The sequence below is a fragment of the Gopherus evgoodei genome, chromosome 4, assembly GCF_007399415.2.
Source record: "Gopherus evgoodei ecotype Sinaloan lineage chromosome 4, rGopEvg1_v1.p, whole genome shotgun sequence".
Classification (NCBI taxonomy): Eukaryota; Metazoa; Chordata; order Testudines; family Testudinidae; genus Gopherus; species Gopherus evgoodei.
The window spans coordinates 118,792,558-118,812,792 of record NC_044325.1 but is presented as its reverse complement, the minus strand read 5'-3'; the positions used below and the strand labels follow the sequence as shown (position 1 = coordinate 118,812,792).

The window sequence follows — 20,235 nt, the reverse complement described above, 5'->3', positions numbered from 1 at the left end:
CCTTGCACTGGCCCTGGTCCCAAGACTGCCCCTGCAGCGGCCAGGGTTGCATGGATATTCTGCAAAGTCACAGAATCCATGACAAACTTGCAGCTTTACTTATGACTGATATTACAGTAGTGCCTAGATGCCACATTGTTCTAGATGCTGTGCAAACACAGTAAAAAATAGTCCTTATTCATGAACAACTTACATTGTAAGTAAACAAAGTGCCTAAGTGCCACAGAAAATCAGTGAGGCATTCATCTGAAGTGGTTTTTTTTACCCACAAAAGCTTATGCCCAAATAAATTTGTTAGTCTTTAAGGTGTCACCGGACTCCTCATTGTTTTTTGGGGGCATTCTTGACAATTTTACTCTAAATAACTTTCCCAAGGTAAGACAGAAAGTTTGTGAGCGGCCTAGAAACTGAACCCAGATTTCTTGAGTCCCTGTCCAGATGCCTTAGCCACAAAACCATCCTTTCACACAGTAGTAGTCAGAGAAAAGTTCTTGGATACTGAGGTCTGTGGATATCATACTAAGGTACTTATTAAAAAAAAGAGTGTTTTATATTTTGCCCTTGAATGTACATACATTTCCGTTTATTTCAGTGGGAAGCACATGCAAATATAAGTGCAGAATTTGATCTTTATATAATTTCATAGATTTTAATAGACATAAAATTGATGGCAATATTTTGATCTTAATACTATATTTATGGAAACTCTATTCAGTTGATCTTGTGGACCAGATCATCAGCTGGGGTAAATTGGTGTAGCTTCACTGACTTTGATGGAGCTACATCAGTTTACATCATTTGAGGATCTAGTCTGTGTATGTATTATAGCTTTATTTTCTAGTAGTATACATTTGTGTGATGACATCTTTCTTTCTTAGATTTTTAACATTCATGAGGTAAAGACATATTGGGAAAGTAAAGGACTACTAGTTTCCTTTAAGAAATTGTTATCTGATTGGGTTTACAATGTGAAGGATGAAAAATCTAAGCCATCAAGGTAAGTGCAGTATAATGTACACCTAAATCTTTATTTAGGTTATTACATCAACTTAATTGGGCTATCAGCATACAGCTATTAGTTACACCTATTGTTAAGGTTATTTTTCCATATTAATTACTCTATCTTTTCTTCTGTAAGGGGCATTTTTACCATTCATAGATTCCAAAGCCAGAAGGGACCATTGTGGATATTGCAGTCTGACCTCCTATATTACACAGGCCATATAACTTCTCAAGAATAACTCTTTTTGAACTAGAGCATATCTTTTTAAAAAAATACAATCTTGTTCTAAGATTTTCAGTGATAGAGACTCCACCATGACCTTTGGTAATTTTTTCCAATTGTTAGCTAGCCTCACTGTTAAAAATGTATACTTTATTTCTAGTTTGAATTTGTCTAGTTGGATCTCGTTATACCTTTGCCTGCCAGACTGAAAAGTCTATTATAAAATTTTTGTTCCCTGTGTATGTATTTATAGACTGTGATCAATCATGGGGTCCTTCAGAACTCATCACTGTGGTTATTAAAGATGAAGGAATGTATTTCTGGCTACTATTGGTATCTTGATTACACAAGAAACTCACAGTTGCCAACTTTCATGCAGTAAATAAGCACCCTGACTTTCACAATAAGCCAAAAATCAAGCTAATCCCAGTTCAAAACAAGCCAATCCCTAAGAACCCCAACACTCTATGTGACTAGAATCCCCCTGGCATGCAGTCTGAGACTGGTGGGCCCACTGTGCACCCCTGACTTTCTCCCTCCTCTTGCCCCTGTTTGCCAGGAGCTGATCAAAAAAAGAAGCAACAAACAGCAACAAGCTACAAGTCCAACAAGCTACAAGTCAAACAAACAACAAGCTACAAGCCAAAAACTAGCCAACAAGCAACTCACAAGCCAGTTAAGCCAAAAACAAGCCCAATTTCTGCATTTTTTTTCTCCACAGGTTTGGCATGTCTGAAGAAACTGTATTTTCTTCTTTGAGTGATTGCACATGTGCATTCCACTCTGTGTGTGTGTGTGTGTGTGTGTGTGTGCGTGCCCCATGTACAGTTGTTAGAATTTTTTTCCCTCAGCAGTACCCATGTGGTGTGCGCTTCTTGGTATAAAAAGTAGGGCTGCCCTCAACCCCTTCTTGCACCAACAATGGTTGCTGGAAACTGTCTTGCCTTGGCATGTTCTCTTGGCGTGTTTTTTAGTTGTAAATAGTTCCCCATTGGTATAGTTTTAATGTTAGTCAGGTAGCAGGATACGTTTTAGTTTAGTTTAAAGTGATGTTTTTCATACCTGGTTTGTGGTTCCATTTTTCAGTACCAAGGAATGCCTCAGTCACCAGGCTTCAAGCCCTGTTTTTCATGTTCCAAACTGATGCCCATGACTGACCCACACTCTGTTTAAAGTTTCTGGATGAGTCTCATATTAGGGATCAGTGTCAAATTTTTAAGGACTTTAAGCTAAGGACCAAGAAAGACAGATTGGTGAGGCTGAAGTTTCTGTTGATGATGGCTGCTCTGAGACTATCTTCAAAGACTTCCCATTTGGAGGATGTGCTGAGTACTTCAGCTTCTGTGAGAAACCTTCCTCTGATATTGGCCAAGTCCTGGCACTGTTCACCCTTCCTGGTGCAGAGGAAGAAACATAGCTTCCAAGGATGTGACCGGGAAAGGAAGATTGCTGGTTTCTAAGTTCTCCAAGCAGGGAGACAAAGGGTCAAGTAGAGTGCAGTCAAAATTGACACACTTCTCATTCAGTCATCAGCTAATGCTATATCATGGACTCTGGCACCGAGGCAGGCACCATTGAGTCCAGGGCCTGATAAGGTACCTTCAGCTTCTTCAGCACTTGCCTTCTTCTCTTACTCGTTGCTCAGAGTAACGCTTCTGTCCACACTGAAGGCTTTTTTAGTGTTGAGAGACTTGAGTTTGTCAGTTCTGGCTTGCCTGGCAGTGCAGGAAGTTGCTCCTCCAATATTACCAGACCACACTGCGTCGATCTCCTCAGCGCAGCATAAAGTATTGCATCAGTCTCCTGCATCTCAGAGCTCTCATCTAACAGTACCGTCAAGAGGAAAGCTGATGACAATGACCTCTCGTGTCTTGATATCAGCACCAGTCCCTAAGTAATTTTTGGAGTCAGAGGTTGGCTGGGCCCAGTACTAAGCAAAAGGAAGTGGATCACGGGGATCCAACCATCTGATTATCAGAGGAGGTTCAGCCCTGAACCTGCATTGGCCTCCTCCTCCTCTTTCCTAGATGAAATAGTTCCCTTGGGAATCACCACACCCCTACCTAATGACTGAAGAGCTCACCAGGAGCTTTAAAAAGAGTCACCTCTGCCTTGGATATCCAGATGGAGAAGGTTAGAGAACTGTCCGATCATCTTATTGGCATTTTGGTGACAACTGACCCATTTCATGTGGTCCTGCCAATCAATGATTTTAGAGCCCATCAAAACCTTGTGACAAACTCCCTTGCCATTTCCATCCACATTTAAGAGGGCTGATCACATATGCTATGTTCTCTCCGAAGACTTGGAACATTTGTGTTCCCACTTCCTTCTGGAGTTACTGGTTGTCTTGGCTGCCAACAACAGAGAATCCTAGGGGCAACAAGTGGCTACCCCTAAGTCAAACCATGCCAAAAACTTGACCTATTTGGTAGAAAAATTGATTAGGGTAATATGATTATAACATCTGGGACTCTACATTGAAATTTCAGGACAAGCTCCCTGGGGACACTAAACAAGAGTTTCTTTCACTGGTGAAGGAAGGGAAATTGGTGTCTAGAACTTTGCTCCAGGCCAGTTTAGATGCTGCTGACACAGCTGCTAGGATCATAGCCTCTGCCATCACTATGTGCAAGTGCTCTTCGCTGCAATCTTTGGGGCTGGCCCAAGAAGTTCACAGGACTATTCAAGGCTTGCCAATTGAAGGGTCTTCCCTCTTGTTGGTGCTGATAGATGATACATTTCATGGCTTAAAGGACTTCTTGGTAACTGTAAAGTCATTATGCATATGTACACTGGCCCCGACTAGGAAACACTTTAGTCCTCAACAATCTCACCGATACCCAACTCTTGTGCCTTGCCAGGACCTAACAAGGAAAAAGAGTCAGAGTTTTAGGCACAGGCCAACCTCCTCTTCTACTACAGCAGCTCCTGGTTCATCTAGGCATCCTGGGGGCACTAAACAAACATTTTGATGAGTCGGTCAAGGACTCCATACCATTCTCTCTAATCCAAGTCTCTCCATACCCTCTATTTGCAAACTGTGTATCCCACTTCCTAAGTGTTTGATCACTAATTACTTCAGACTAATGGGTCTTAAGCACTGTGGAAGTGGAATACATCCTTCAGTTTGTTTCTACCCCTTCTTCTCTTCCTCCCTCCATCCCCGTCCCTCTTCAAGAACCACTCTCATGATGAGGTCCTTCATCTGTGTGGGAGCCATAGAAGAGTTTCCACAGTGTCACAGAGGGATGGGGTTTTATTCCCACTATTTCCTAATTCTGAAAGCAAAGGGAGGTCTCAGACCAATTTTAGACCTGCATCAACTCAACAGATATCTGAAAAAGGTGAAATGTGACATGGTCACGCTGGCTTCTAGTATTCCCTTCCTGGATCCTGGAGACTGGCATGCCACTTTCATCTTAAAGGACACATACTTTCATGTGGCAATTTATCAGTGCCACAGGAAGTATGTCAGGCTTTTGATAAGCCAATCTCATTACCAGTTCACTGTGCTGCCTTTTGGCATGTCTGCAACTCCTTGAACTTTTAAAAAATGTATAGCAGTGGTGGCTGCATTTCTGAGGAAGTTAGGTGTGCAAATTATAGCAGTGGTGGCTGCATTTCTGAGGAAGTTAGGTGTGCAAATCTATTCCTACCTGGACAACTGGCTTGAGAGAAACCAGCCCAGGATTCAGGTACTGTCCAGTGTAACTCTTACCCAGGCAATCTTCAATGCGCTGGTGCTGTTAATTAAAAGAGAGAAGTGTATCCTCTCCCCAGTTCAGAGAATAGAGTTTACTGGGACAGGTCTGGATTCTACTCAAGCCAGAGCTTTCCTTACCAGTCAAGATTTCAGACAAATCCAATCCATCATTCTGGATCTCAAGGCTCACCCAGTCACAACTGCATGGGATTGTTTGAGGCTTCTGTGGCATATGGCCTTTTGCACATATGTAGTCCAGCATTCCAGATTATGCCTCAGGAAACTAAAAGCTTGGCTGGGCTCCATATTCTTACCAAACTGTCAGCCTCTGAATGGTGGTGATGGAGCCCTTTCGTATTTTAGGCTCTCTAGATTGGTGAACAAACCCTGCCAACATATGCATAGGTATTCCCTTTGTCCATCCTCAGTCTTCACTGACATTAGTGATGAATGCATCTGCTCTGGGTTGGGTGTCTTATCTGCTTCTCTGCTGATGCAGAGGTGATAATCTACAAGGGGTTTGATTCTACAAATAAAAGTGAGAGCGTTTAGAGCTATCCAACTGGCATGTCAGGCTTTCCTCCTCCATTTCAAAGGGGGGAAATGCTGTTCGTTCTCACAGACAATAAAGTAGCAATATTGTATCTCAGCAGCAGGAATGGGCCGTCTCTTCTCTGCACTGCCAAGAGGCAGTCCAACTCTTGGATTTTTGCACTGCCAATTTGATCAATCTCAAAGCCTCTTGCCTTCCAGGGAATGCAGAAAGAGCTTGCAGTTCATCTGCACCAATCATTTGAGTCACCACGAGTGGTGTCTCCATCCAGGTATAGCCAGGTTTATTTTTCAACTGTGGAAGACTCCCCAGGTGAACCTGCTTGTAATGAGAACCAACAGGAACTGCCAACAGTTTTGTTCCCTTCAGGGTCACAGTCCAGGTTCCCTCACAAACACTCACTGTTGCCCTGGGTGGACAAGCTCCTGTACACTTTCTCAGTGATCCCACTCCTTCACAGAGTGCTACTGAAAATCAGACTACATCATGCTGAAGTAATACTTGTAGCCCCAGCTTGGCCTCAGCAGCACTGGTTCTTCACTTTCCTGTCCTGCTCGCTTCCATTGCATCCAGAACATAAGAATGGCCATACTGGATCAGACCAATAGTTCATCTAGCCTGGTAGATAAATGTCTATCAGGGATGGTCTAGACAGTATTTGGTCCTGCCATGAGGGAAGGGGACTGGACTCGATGACCTCTCGAGGTCCCTTCCAGTCCTAGAGCCTATGAATCTATGAATCTTGTCTTCTGACAGTGGCCAGTACCAGCTGCTTTAGAGGTAATGAACATTGCAGGGCAATTATTGAGTGATCCATCCCCTGTCATCCATTCCCAGCTTCTGGCATTAGGAGGTTTAGGGACACCCAGAGCATAGGGATTTCATCCCTGACCATCTTGGCTAGTAGCCATTGATGGACCTCTCCTCCATTAATTTTCCTGGCCTAATTTCTCAAGACCATGACTGCCTACTCCACCCCATTTTTCAGGCGCTCCATTTAAAAACATGGATGCTCTATTGCTAGACCCTCAAGAAGGGTCTTGTTCAGAATGTGCTGTTATACAGTAGGAGGCCATCAACTAACTTCTTACCTGGCTGTGTGGAAGGGATTCTCCATCTGGTCCCAAATATCTGGAGTTTCACCAATCCATTCTTCAATCTAGCGTATCTAGGACTATCTGTTATACCCAAAACAACATGGGTTGATGGTTAGTTTTATCAAACTCCACCTAGGAGGTATCTCAGCTTTCCACCCTCAGATTGATAATGGCTCTGTATTTTCTAAGACGATGTCAATAAGATTTTTGAAAGGCCTGGAACAGTTGTATCCTCAGGCGTAAGATCTATTCCCTCTGTTGGACTTGATGTTGGTATTGTCAAAACTGATAGGGTCTCCCTTTGAGCCTTTAGCTACCTGCTGCTTGTTACATCTTTCAGTGAAGGTAGCATGTTCAGTGGCCATTACTTCTTCCAGGAGGATAGATGAGCTACATGTACTTATATCTGGCCTCCTTATACAAATTTCTTTAAAGACAAGGTTTACCTGTTTCTCATCCAAAGTTTGTTTTGAAAGTGGTGACTAACTTCCATATCAACTAGATGATTTACCTACCTCCATTCTTCCTGAAACCTCACTTGAATAAAGATGAGTGGCTGCATACTCTGGATGTCAGAAGAGAGTTGGCATTCTACCTTAACAGGTCCAAGCAATTCCACTTGTCTTTGTAGCTGTCACAGATAGGCTGAAGGGGATCCCAATCTCTTCTCAAAAGATTTTGCTGTGGATAGCCTCCTGTATTTGTTTGTGCTATGACATGGCTAATGTTACCTTGTCAAGCAGAATGACAACACATTTGACAAGACTGCAAGCATCCTCTGCAGCCTTTCTAGCTCAAATGCTTATCCTGGACATTTGTAGAAACTGTTCCTCTCTCTTAGGGCATTAAGTGACATTTCTGAACCTATGTTACTGGCACCCAGATGTGCCAGTCTTATATATACATTTAATAATCAAGGCTCTGTGTCTTACATGAGGCTATAAAATTTGCTGCACAATTCACCTTATACCCACACCTTTGTAGTGGACTGTGTTCTAGAATATATGTTTTCATATATAAAAAGATTGTTTCAAGCCCTTAAATTTGTGGAAGTAATCTTGAAAATATGCGCCATGTGTAACAGATGCACTATTTTTTCCTGAACCTGCAGACAGTCTGAAAAATAACTTTGAGAGGTGTAAACTGCCACATTCATATCAACTCTTAAACCTAATGATTACAATGTTAATATTGTTAGCTATTTTTACAGTTATGTTGTCAACACAAATAAATCTGCATCAGAAAATGTTTGTACTAGGGCTGTCAAGTGATTTAAAATATTAATCGTAATTAATCACACAATTAAAATTATTAATTGCAATTAATCACATTGTTAAACAAGAATAGAATACCATTTATATAAATATTTTTGGATGTTTTCTACATTTTCAAATATATTGATTTCAATTATAACAGAATACAAAGTGTACAGTGCTCACTTTATTTTTGATGACAAATATTTGCGCTGTAAAAAACAAGAGAAATAATATTTTTCAATTCACCTAATAAAAGTACTGTAGTGCAATCTCTTTATCATGAACGTTGAACTTACAAATATAGAATTATGTACATAAAATAACTGCATTCAAAAATAAAACAATGGAAAACTTTAGAGCCTGCAAGTCCACTCAGTCCTACTTCTTGTTCAGCCAATCGCTCAGACAAACAAGTTTGTTTATATTTACAGGAGATAATGCTGCTCGCTTCTTATTTACAATGTTACTTGACAGCGAGAATAGGTGTTCACCTGGCACTGTTGTAGCCAATATCACAAGATATTTACATGCCAGATGCGCTAAAGATTCATATGTCTCTTCATTCTTCAGTCACCATTCCAGGGGACATGCGTCCATGCTGATGATGGTTCTGCTCAATAACGATTCAAAGCAGTACAGTTCGACGCATGTTCAACTTTCTGCTGGTGGCATCTGACTCAGATGATGAAAATTATTTTCTTTTTTGGTGGTTCGGATTCGGTAGTTTCTGCATCGGAATGTTGTTCCTTTAAGATTTCTGAAAGCATGCTCCATACCTCATCCTTCTCAGATTTTGGAAGGCACTTCAGATTCTTAAACCTTGGGGTCGAATGCTGTAGCTATCTTTAGAAATCTCACATTGGTATCTTCTTTGTGTTTTGTCAAATCTGTAGTGAAAGTATTCTTAAATAGAACAAGAAGTGCTGGGTCATCACCCGAGACTGCTATAACATGAAATATATGGCAGCATGCATGTCATAGCATTCTTTCTCAAATTTGAACCTTAGAGTCCAGAAAATGAGATACTAGCATGAATTTTTCTAAGCTTAATTATCAGCTTAGATTTGATAGGCTGCCACCACCCAAAAATATAGTGTTTTGGGGCACTCTGACCTCCCCAACCTTCCCTGGAGACCCCAAGAACCCAGATCCCTTGGGTTCTTAAAACAAGGAGAAATAAACCATTCGCCCACCTTTCCCCCTCCCAGAATATCCCTCCCTGGGCTATCCTGAGATACTGATCCAACCTCTTAAATTACCATACAGAAAAGCATCTCCCTTCCCTTCCACAAAGAAGCAAACAGATTCAAGGAAAACAGAGAGAGCGTTTATCTCTCCCCTTCCCATCTCCCCCACCCGTCCTGTTGAGTTATCCCAATCCCCTGGAATAAAACAAGGGAAACAAGAAAAAAAATCAATCAGGTTCTCTAAAAAGAAATCTTTTAATAAAAGAAAGGAAAAAGTAAAGAATTATCTCTGTAACTTCAAGATGTAAATATTACAGGGTTCTATAGCTTACAGACACCAGAAAGAGATTTTCCCCCCAGTACCAATACAAATCAAAATATTCCCAGCAACTACACATATAAAAGTTAACCAGCCGGATCCACAATTGCAAATAGAGTTAAACAATCAAAAAAAACCCCTAAACCACATGTTTTTACTTACTACTTGAAAAGAAACTTAGAGAGCCTGTAGTAATGTTTGGTCTCTTTTAGACCCTTTGAGAGATGAACACACAACGGACAAAGAACACACACAAAAACTTCCCTTCACCCAAATTTAAAAGTATTTTGTTTTTTGATTGGTTTTTTGGTCAGGTGTCCATTTCCTGCTTGTAACCCTTTATAGGTAGAAGAGATATTGATCCTTAACAATTTGTTTATGACACGCCCCCCAAATCGCAGACAGTGGGGAACCTCATTGGCGGCAATTTTTTTCTCGAACTGTAAAATAAACAGATTAATACAACACATGCACCTTTACATATACTACTAAGTATATAACTAACAGACTTTTACATTTTAAGAACACTTTTTAACTACTGGATTTTGGGAAACTTTTACGAGAGAGTGCATTAGCTACTTTGTTAGAAGCTTTTGAAATGTGTTGAATTTTAAAATTAAAATTTTGGAGAGCTAAACTTTATTGAAGAAGTTTTTTGTTGGTTTTTTTTGGCAGTATGAAGCCACTTTAGTGCAGCATGGTTGGTTTGTAGCTGGAACCGCCATTTTCAAACATATAAGCGTAGCTTTTTTAGGGCGTACACAATGGCGTAGCATTTTTTTTTACTGACTGACCAGTGGCTTTTTTTTTTAGACAGTTTTTTGCTGAGAAACACGATAGGATGGAAGTTGTGACCCGGTCCTTCCTGCATGAGAACTGCTCCTATACCACGCTCAGATGCATTTGTGGTTACTAGGAGTGGTTTGTTAAAGTCCGGGGCCCTTAGCACAGGGTGAGACATGAGCATCGCCTTAAGTTGGGTAAAGGCCTTTTGACACTCATTAGTCCACTTAACTGCATTTGGCTGGGTCTTTTTGGTCAGGATGGTCAGTGGGGCAGCGATTTGGCTGTAGTGTGGTACAAATTTCCTGTAGTACCCGGCCAAGCCTAAGAAGGATTGGACCTGTTTCTTTGACTTTGGGACAGGCCACTTTTGGATAGCATCCACCTTGGCCTGTAGGGGGTTTATGGTTTCTCGACCCACCTGGTGTCCCAGGTAAGTCACTCTGTTTTGGCCTATTTGACACTTTTTGGCCTTAACAGTTAGTCCGGCCTGCCTGATGCGCTCAAAGACCTTTTCCAGGTGTAGTAGGTGTTCGGGCCAGGAGTCAGAAAAAATGGCCACATCATCGAGGCAGGCAACTGCATATTCGCCCAGTTCTGCTAGTAGACCATCTACCAGCCTTTGGAAGGTGGTGGGTGCATTTTGCAGCCAGAAAGGAAGCACATTAAATTTATACACCCCTGCATGGGTGATGAATGCTGACCTTTTTTTGGCAGGTTTATTTAGCGGTACTTGCCAGTACCCCTTGGTTAAGTTTATTGTAGAGATGAACTGGGCACGTTTGAACATTTTTAATAAATTATTGGTGCGTGGCATTGGATAGTTGTTTGGACAATTTACCGCATTTAGCTTACGGTAGTCCACGCAAAAGCTTATTTTCCCATCTGGTTTGGGTACCAGAACCACTGGAGATGCCCATGCACTGGTAGATAGGCGAATTATACCCATGTTTGCATGTTTTGGATCTTCCGTTTTATAGCAGCTTGGGCATGAGGAGACACTCGGTAGGGTGGGGTTCTAATTCGGTGAGCATTACTTGTGTCAATGGAATGGTATGCGCGTTCAGTCCGTCCTGGGGTGGCTGAGAACAATGGTGTGAAGCTAGTGCACAGCTCATTGATTTGCTGCTGCTGTAGACGTTCCAGGGTGGTTAGGGGGTTCACTTCTTCCACGCCACTGTCTTTTTTCCCTTCGTAGTAGACACCGTCAGGCCACTCAGCATCATCTCCTCCCTGGACTGTAAACTGACAAACCTGTAAGTCTCTGGAATAAAAGGGCTTGAGAGAATTAACATGATACACTCTGGGCTTTAGGGAGGAATTGGGAATTGCTGTGAGGTAGTTAACAGCTCCCAGGCGCTCTTGGACCATGAATGGCCCTTCCCATGATGCTTCCATTTTATGGGCCTGTTGCGCCTTCAAGACCATAACCTGGTCTCCTACCTTGAAGGAATGCTCTCTGGTATGTTTGTCATACTAGGCCTTTTGCTCTTTTTGAGCATCCTTTAGGTTTTCTTTAGCAAGGGCTAAAGAGTGTTGGAGGGTGTTTTGTAGGTTGCTTACAAAGTCTAAAATGTTAGTCCCTGGAGAAGGCGTAAACCCCTCCCATTGCTGCTTTACCAACTGTAATGGCCCCTTAACCTCGTGACCATACACAAGTTCAAACGGTGAAAACCCTAAACTGGGATGTGGTACAGCCCTGTAGGCAAAAAGTAATTGCTGCAACACTAGGTCTCAGTCATTGGAGTGTTTATTGACGAATTTACGTATCATGGCCCCCAAAGTTCCATTAAACCTTTCCACTAGGCCATTGGTTTGATGGAAACCAAGTGGTTCACCTCATGCATTTCCCACAGTTCTTTCATGGTCCCTGCCAGGAAATTTGCCCCCAAATCTGTAAGGATATCGGAGGGCCAACCTACCCTGGCAAAAATGTCAGTTAGGGCCTGGCACACAGTTTAAGCCCTGGTGTTGCTTAGAGCTACTGCTTCCAGCCATCGGGTAGCAAAGTCCACGAAAGTCAGCACGTACTGCTTTCCTCTGGGTGTCTTTCTTGGGAAAGGACCCAGAATATCCACAGCTACTCGCTGAAATGGGACCTCAATTATGGGGAGTGGCTGGAGAGGGGTCTTGACCTGGTCTTGGGGTTTTCCCACTCTTTGGCACACCTCACAGGACCGGACATACTTGGCAACGTCCTTGCCCATCCCATCCCAGTGGAAGGACTTCCCCAACCGGTCTGTGGTTCTGTTCACCCCAGCATGGCCACTGGGATTATCATGGGCTAAGCTTAAGAGCTTTTCCTGGTACTTAGTTGGAACCACCAACTGTTTTTTCGGATGCCAGTCTTCCTGGTGTCCACCAGAAAGAGTCTCCTTGTATAAAAGTCCTTGTTCTACAACAAACCGGGATCGATTAGAAGAGCTGAGAGGCGGTGGGTTGCTCCGTGCCGCTGCCCAAGCTTTCTGAAGGCTGTTATCTGCTTCCTGCTCAGTTTGGAACTGTTCCCTTGAAGCTGGAGACACCAGTTCTTCCTTAGACTGTGGACTTGGGCTTGGTCCCTCTAGAAGCGATGTAGGTGATGGGGTTGTTTCCATGGCTGGTGAGCCGCTTTCCGCTGGTGCACCAGGGGTATTTCAGGCTCTGGCTGAGCCTCTTCGTTGTGGTTGTCTGCTGCTTCTGCCAGTTCAGGCTCGCTGGCACCCTCTGGCGTTGGGGTGAAGATGGATTTGCAAGCACTGTCGTCAGTGCTGGCAACGGTTCTGGTGCTGGCTGCTTTACCAGTTCCTGGTCTGGGACTGGAGTCACTGTGGCTGTTTCAGTTGTTGGCATGGGATCTGGGTCCACCACCTCTGTCTGGGTCTCTTGTAACACAGACGGGGCCTCAGTGGACTGCTCAGGAACAGGAATGGGTCTGGAAGCTTGCCTGGTTTGGCTACGTGTAACCATTTTCACTCTCTTGGCCCGATTCACCTGGTTGGCCAAATCTTCCCCCCAGTAGCATGGGGATGGGGTAATTGTTATAGACTGCAAAAGTCCACATTCCTGATCAGCCTTTGTACTGGACAGGCAGTTCAGCTGTAGGCAAGTCTACAGCTTGTGACATGAAGGGGTAAATTGTCACTTGGGCCTTTGGGTTGATGAATTTGGGGTCGACGAAGGATTGGTGAATAGCTGACACTTGTGCCCCCGTGTCTCTTCACGCAGTAACCTTCTTTCCGCCCACTCTCAAAGTTTCCCTTCGCTCCAAGTGTATGTGAGAGGCATCTAGGCCTGGGGATCTTTGGTGTGATGGTGGTGTAATGACTTGCACTCGGTTGGGGTTCTTTGGGCAGTTGGCCTTTATATATCCCAGTTCATTACACTTAAAGCATTTTCCAGCTGACTGGTCACTGGGTCGGAGGTGGGTTACTGGAGACTGGTGAGGTGGAAGAATAGGGCGTCGGTGGCTTTCCTTGGGTTGTAGGTGGGGTCTTTGGCTGCCCTCGGTTGTAGGGTTTATTGTCGGTGTGCCCTCTGGGGTATTCGTTCCCCTTGACAGTAGCTTTTTTCTTTTCTGCCACTTCCATCCATTTGGCTCCAATCTCCCCTGCCTCAATTACCGTTTTGGGTTTCCCATCTAGGATGTACCTCTCTATTTCCTCAGGAATACCATCTAAGAACGGCTCCATTTGTATCAGGAGGTGCAGCTCGTCCAGATTGTTAACCTTTGTTCCTGATATCCAGGCTTCATAATTCTTTGCAATGTGGTAGGCTTGTCGGGGGAATGACACATCTGGTTTCCATTTTTGGTTTCTGAACCGCCGACGGGCGTGTTCAGGTGTTATCCCCATTCTGTATCTGGCCTGGGTTTGAAAAAGTTTATAATCGTTCATTTTCTCCTTAGGCATTTCAGCTGCCACCTCTGCTAAGGGTCCACTGAGCAGTGGCCTCAATTCTACCATGTACTGGTCTTCAGAGATGCTGTACCCAAGGCAGGCTCTTTCAAAATTTTCTAAGAAGGCCTTAGTGTCATCACCTGCCTTGTAGATGGGAAATTTCTTGTGCTGTGGAACAATTATTGGCGAAGGGTTGTTAGGATTGGCTGTGTTCTGTTGCCTAGCCTGTTCTAATTCCAGGGCCTGTCGGTGGGCCTCCCTCTGGAGATCTAGCTGTCTTCTGTGGGCTGCATCTTCTTCTTCTTGTTTCCTTCTGTGGGCCACCTCTACTTCTTGTTGTTTTCTTTGGTGGGCTGCCTCTTCTTCTTGTTGTTTTCTTTTGTGGGCTGCCTCTTCCTTGGCTAGTTCTGCATTAATTAGTTCCATCCGTCTCCTATGTTCATTTTCTTTGTCTATGGCTTGTTGCCATGCTCATTCCTGTCTCAGGCTTTCCTTGGAACTCATGGTTCCTGCTTTCTTGTGCTGAGGCGCCCTCTGGTGTTTACTGCCTGAAATGCTGGTTCTCTGTTGGCTTCCTGGGGTTGCTTAGCAACAGAGTCTTTTTTAACTTACTAGTCTCTCCCGAAAGAGTTAAAAAGCAAAAGAAAACTCTCTTTCATTTACAAATGTGTCCTGGCTGGAGTGTGTTGCTGACCACTAAAGGCTGCTTTGTTTAACAAACGACTGTCGTTAAACCTTAATAGCCCTCCCTATGCACAGCTAGAAGGAGCAAGGAAAAAAAAATTTCTCTGGCTGCAGTTTAAAAAAAAACAAACCCCTTCCCTCTGCTTATAACCAGCTAGCAGAGAAGCAAATTAATAATCTTACTGGCTTTTGGATTCTTATCTATCCCACTGCTAACACCATGTCATAGCATTCTTTCTCAAATCTGAACCTTAGAGTCCAGAAAATGAGATACTAGCATGACGTTCCCTAAGCTTAATTACCAGCTTAGATCTGATAGGCTGCCACCACCCAAAAATATAGTGTTTTGGGGCACTCTGATCTCCCCAACCTTCCCTGGGGACCCCAAGAACCCAGATCCATTGGGTTCTTAAAACAAGAAGAAATAAACCATTCCCCTACCTTTCCCCCTCCCAGAATATCCCTCCCTGGGCTATCCTGAGATACTGATCCAACCTCTTAAATCACCATACAGAAAAGCATCTTCCTTCCCTTCCACAAAGAGGCAAACAGATTCAAGGAAAACAGAGAGAGCATTTATCTCTCCCCCTCCCGTCTCCCCCACCCGTCCTGGTGAGTTATCCCAATCCCCTGGAATAAAACAAGGGAAACAAGAAAAAAAATCAATCAGGTTCTCTAAAAAGAAATCTTTTAATAAAAGAAAGGAAAAAGTAAAGAATTATCTCTGTAACTTCAAGATGTAAATATTACAGGGTCCTATAGCTTACAGACACCAGAAAGAGATTTCCCCCCAGTACCAATACAAATCAAAATATTCCCAGCAACTACACATATAAAAGTTAACCAGCCAGATCCACAATTGCAAATAAAGTAAAACAATAAAAAAAAAACCCTAAACCACCTGTTTTTACTTACTACTTGAAAAGAAACTTAGAGAGCCTGTAGTAATGTCTGGTCTCTCTCAGACCCTCTGAGAGAAGAACACACAACGGACAAAAAACACACACAGAAACTTCCCTCCACCCAAATTTAAAAGTATCTTGTCTTCTGATTGGTCTTCTGGTCAGGTGTCCAGTTCCTTGCTTGTAACACTTTATAGGTAGAAGAGACATTAACCCTTAACAATCTGTTTATGACAATGCAGGTAAAACCAAGCAGGAGATATACAATTCTCCCCCAAGGACTTGAGTCACAAATTTAGTTAACACCAGGGCCAGTGCCACCCCTAGGCGAACTAGGCTGCCACCTAGGGTGCCTAGTGGTTGAGGGTGCCTAAAAGCCCGCTCAGGCGAGGAGGTGGAGTGGAGATGAGCTGGGGTGGGGGAACGCAAGGAGGGCCGCCTGCAGTAACGAGGGGGGCACACAGGGGAACCGCGCCCCACCCCAGATCACCTCCACTCTGCCTCCTCCGCTGAGCACATAGCCCCCGCTCTAATTCTCCTCCAGTCACCACCGGAAGCCTGGGAGGGGAGCTGGTGTGGGCTCCCCGGGTCGTGTTAGCTGCTGCGGAGGGGGCGTGGTCAGCTGCCGCAGAGTGTGGGGGGCTCCCTGGGCGGGGTTAGCTGCCATGGAGGAGGGGGTCCCTGGGTGGGGTTAGCTGCGGGGGGGGGTAGCTGCTGCGGGGGGGGCTCCTCTGGGAGGAGGGGTGGGTGGGCGTGGTTAGCTGCCGTGGGGGGGCAGTGGGCGGGGTTAGCTGGGTTGTGGGGTGGCGCAAGGTGGAAGTTTCTCCTAGGGTGCGAAACTTCCTTGCACTGGCCCTGGTTAACACATATTTTTAACAAGCGTCATCAGCATAGAAGCATGTCCTCTTGAATGATGGCTGAAGCATGAAGGGGCATATGAATGTTTAGCAGATCTGGCAATAAACACCCTGCAATGCAGGCTACTAAAGTGCAATACAAATCATAGAACTGGAAGGGACCTCGAGAAGTCATCTAGTCCAGTCTCGTGCTCTCATGGCAGTATTATCTAGATCATTCCTGACAGGTGTTTGTCTAACCTGCTCTTAAAAATCTCCTATTATGCAGATTCCACAACCTCCCTGAGCAAATTATTCCAGTGCTTAACCACCATGATAGTTAGAAAGTTTTTCCTAATGTCCAGCCTAAACCTCTTGCTGCAATTTAAGCCCATTGCTTCTTGTCCTATCCTCCTTCTCTTCCTCCTCCTTGTAACAACCTTTTACATACTTCAAAACTGTTATCATGTCCTCTCTGTCTTTTTTTTCTCCAGACTAGAAAAACTCAATTTTTTCAATCTTCCCTTATAGGTCATGTTTTCTAGACCTTTAATTATTTTTGTCGCTCCTCTCTGGATTCTCTCCAGTTTGTCCACATCCTTCCTGTGACACCCAGAACTGGACGCCATACTCCCATTGAGGCCTAATCAGTGCAGAGTAGAGCGGAAGAATTACTTCTCTTTTCTTGCTTACAACACTGCTGATAATACATCCCAGAGGATGTTCGGGTTTTTTTGCAACAGTGTTACACTGTTGACTCATATTTAGCTTGCGGTACACCATGACTCCCAGATCCCTTTCCACAGTACTCCTTCCTAGGCAGTCATTTCCCATTTTGTATGTATGCAAGTGATTGTTCCTTCCTAAATGGAGTACTTTGCATTTGTCTTTATTGAATTTCATTTCTCCAGTTTGTCCAGATAATTTTGAATTATAATCCTATCCGTGAAAGCACTTGCAACCCCTCCCATCTTGGTATCATTTGCAAACCTTATAAGTGTACTCGTACACCACAACACTCTGTGATGTGGTCATCCGTACACACTTTCTCTAAGCATTATGCCATCACTCAGGCTTCTTGTGCTGATGCAAACTTTGGCAAGTTGGTACTTGGTTGTTCAATTCAGAAATCCCACCAATTACAAGAGAACTGCTGATGAGTCACCTGGAGTAGAATGTATATATGGATAATCTCTTAAAGGAGGAAAAAAACAGTACTCACCTGTACAGTAACTGTTGTTCCTCAAGATGTATTGTGTACATATGCATTTCACGACTCTCTCTACTTCCCTCCTACTTCAGAAGTATGATAATTTTGCAATGTGAAGGAACCAAGAAGTTGGGGCGCCTCAGCCCTTTATGCCCTTTGCACAAGGACATTAAGGGCACATGCACAGTCTGAACAGTTCTGCTGTAAAAGTTTCTGAATCGAGTGCTTTGGAAGCACATATATCTGAATGTACATGCGCACAATGCATCTTGAAAAACATTACTGCAATGGTAAATAACCATTTTTGGGGGTGAACAGTGCCTTAGATATTTCATTAGTATAAAATAGCTTAATTTACATAAACTGTTACTTAGAAAAATTGTAATTATTAGTTACAATTAACTATTATTAATGGGAGGGAGGGTTAGCTCAGTGGTTTGAGCATTGGCCTGCTAAATCCAGGGTTGTGAATTCAATCCTTGAGGGGACCACTTAGGGACCTGGGGCAAAATCAGTACTTGGTCCTGCTAGTGAAGGCAGGGTCCCTTCCAGTTCTGAGATAGGTATATCTCCATATATTTTTGTACTCTAAAATTACATACTTATTACTAGAGTATCAATTAATTGGTGTACTATTGTTTCACCTGTTTTAAATTTAATGTCATAATAAAAAATTCCTAAAATTATTTTCTCAACTTTTTTATCCAGGAACAAGATTCTGAAGCTGTGTCACGATATAGTATTTATGGATGAATTTGAGTACACAAGTTATATTATTACATTATTGAATTTCATTCCCATTCTAATGCATTTTATAACACCTCTAGATGAAATATATATTCAACAACTAAAAATATGTAACTATTATTTCATCGGTTTGTATATACTGGAGGCATCATTAAAGGTACTTATGAATTATATTTTTTCCCATGAATGGTAATGCTTCTTGTTTTTTCTTAGAAATGCAAAATTCTATTTAATTATAGATGCTTACAGATATTTTACAAAAGGGATTCTCTGTTATAAAAGTCAATGGCTTCTTCTATTACATTAATTCTTAAATGTTCTTCTATAATATTAATGAAGTTTTCTTTAGATTAATTTGAATTTTTCCACACCGCAGCATAAAATCTTTAACTTTTTTCTGAGCTTGTTAATGGATGATTCTTGCTTTTTGCATAGAGCTGCATTATCATGTCTTTTGCTTTGTGTATGATGACTTAGATATACTCTGTATCTCTTAGTCGTGAAAGTATTGAGTTGCTTCCTCTGCTTCCTGTAAGAGACCTAGTGATAAAGAAAGGGGGAGTAATTTTTATCCCAACTTATATATACTAGTTTCCGAACACTGAGCTTCAGTATCAGCACAATCTTCAAGTAGCCTCTGCAAGTTCTCACTTTTGGGATTAGCTGATGATGCAGTTCTGATAATGGAACATTTCATATCAGTGCCTGTAGCTATGTTCTTCTTCGAGTGCTTGTTCATGTCGATTCCATTCTAGGTGTGCGCGCTCCCATCTGCATGGCTGTTGGAGTTTTTTGCCTTAGCAGTACCCATAGGGCTGCCTATGGCATCCTCTGGAGTTCCGCACTCCTGCTGTGGTATATCAGGCACTGCCAGCCTTACACCCTCTCAGTTCCTTCTTACTGCCCATGATGGTCAGTCAGAGCACCTTTGTTGCTTAGCAAGAGCTAGCAGTTTCTCCTTTTTGAATTTCATGCCTTAGGGTCTTTGTACATAGTTCGCATTTGGTAATGTTAAGTAGTTGTTAAGTACAATAACTCCTCATTTAACGTTGTAGTTAAGTTCCTGAAAAATTAGACTTTAAGTGAAACAATGTTAAATGAATCCAATTTCCCCATAACAATTAATGTAAATAGGGGAGTTAGGTTCCAGGGCAGCTTCTCCTACTGTGCAAACATCGGGGCGGGGGGCTCAACCCTCAGCTTGCCCACTCCACCCCTTCCCCTTGACACGCCTCTTTCCCCCCTCCACCTCCTCCCTCTTAACTTCATACACTGCGTCCTGGCAGCACGGCCAGTGGCCAATGCAGTGGCCGTATTGGAGCGCGTGGGGCATACCAGTGGTGATGATGCCCCCTTCACATTACTCCTCGGTGGCTGCATCACAGCATCGGTTGGTGGCTCGACTGGTGCTGGGCCCAGTACCAAAAGCCTATTCTGAGATCAGCGCAGAGAAACCTGTGCCCGCCCCTAAGCCTCCTTCTCTGCCAGTGGTTGAGACTCCGGTACCTCCACCAGGGTTCCAGTCTTCCTCGTCATTCCTGGATGAGGAAGTCGCAGGACCTTCCACAGCTAGTTGACAGATGACTTTAGGGAGCCTCAAGCCCTTTTCCGGCGCATGGCCTACAACTTTGGGCTTTAGGTGCAGGAGATGGCAGAGCAGGGAGGACACCATCTTCAATGTCCTCTTGGTTTCTATGCCTGCCCAGGTCACCCTGCCTGTACATGACAGGGTGCTCAAGATAGCCAAGACCCTGTGGCAGACCCCCTCCTCCATCCCTGGTACCTCTAAATGGGCTGAGAAAAAGTACTTTGTGCCAACCAAAGGTTTCAAATACCTTTATACCAACCCACC

General features: G+C 43.5%; 1 protein-coding gene across 1 annotated transcript in view; it reads left to right on the top strand.

The window, feature by feature from the left end:
- Positions 1-20,235, top strand: part of LOC115651191 (sodium/hydrogen exchanger 10-like) — a 354,344-nt gene that overhangs the window by 179,865 nt on the left and 154,244 nt on the right. The window contains 2 exon segments of the mRNA XM_030562150.1: positions 879-997; positions 18,345-18,540. Of these exon segments, the coding sequence (XP_030418010.1) occupies positions 879-997; positions 18,345-18,540 (315 nt within the window).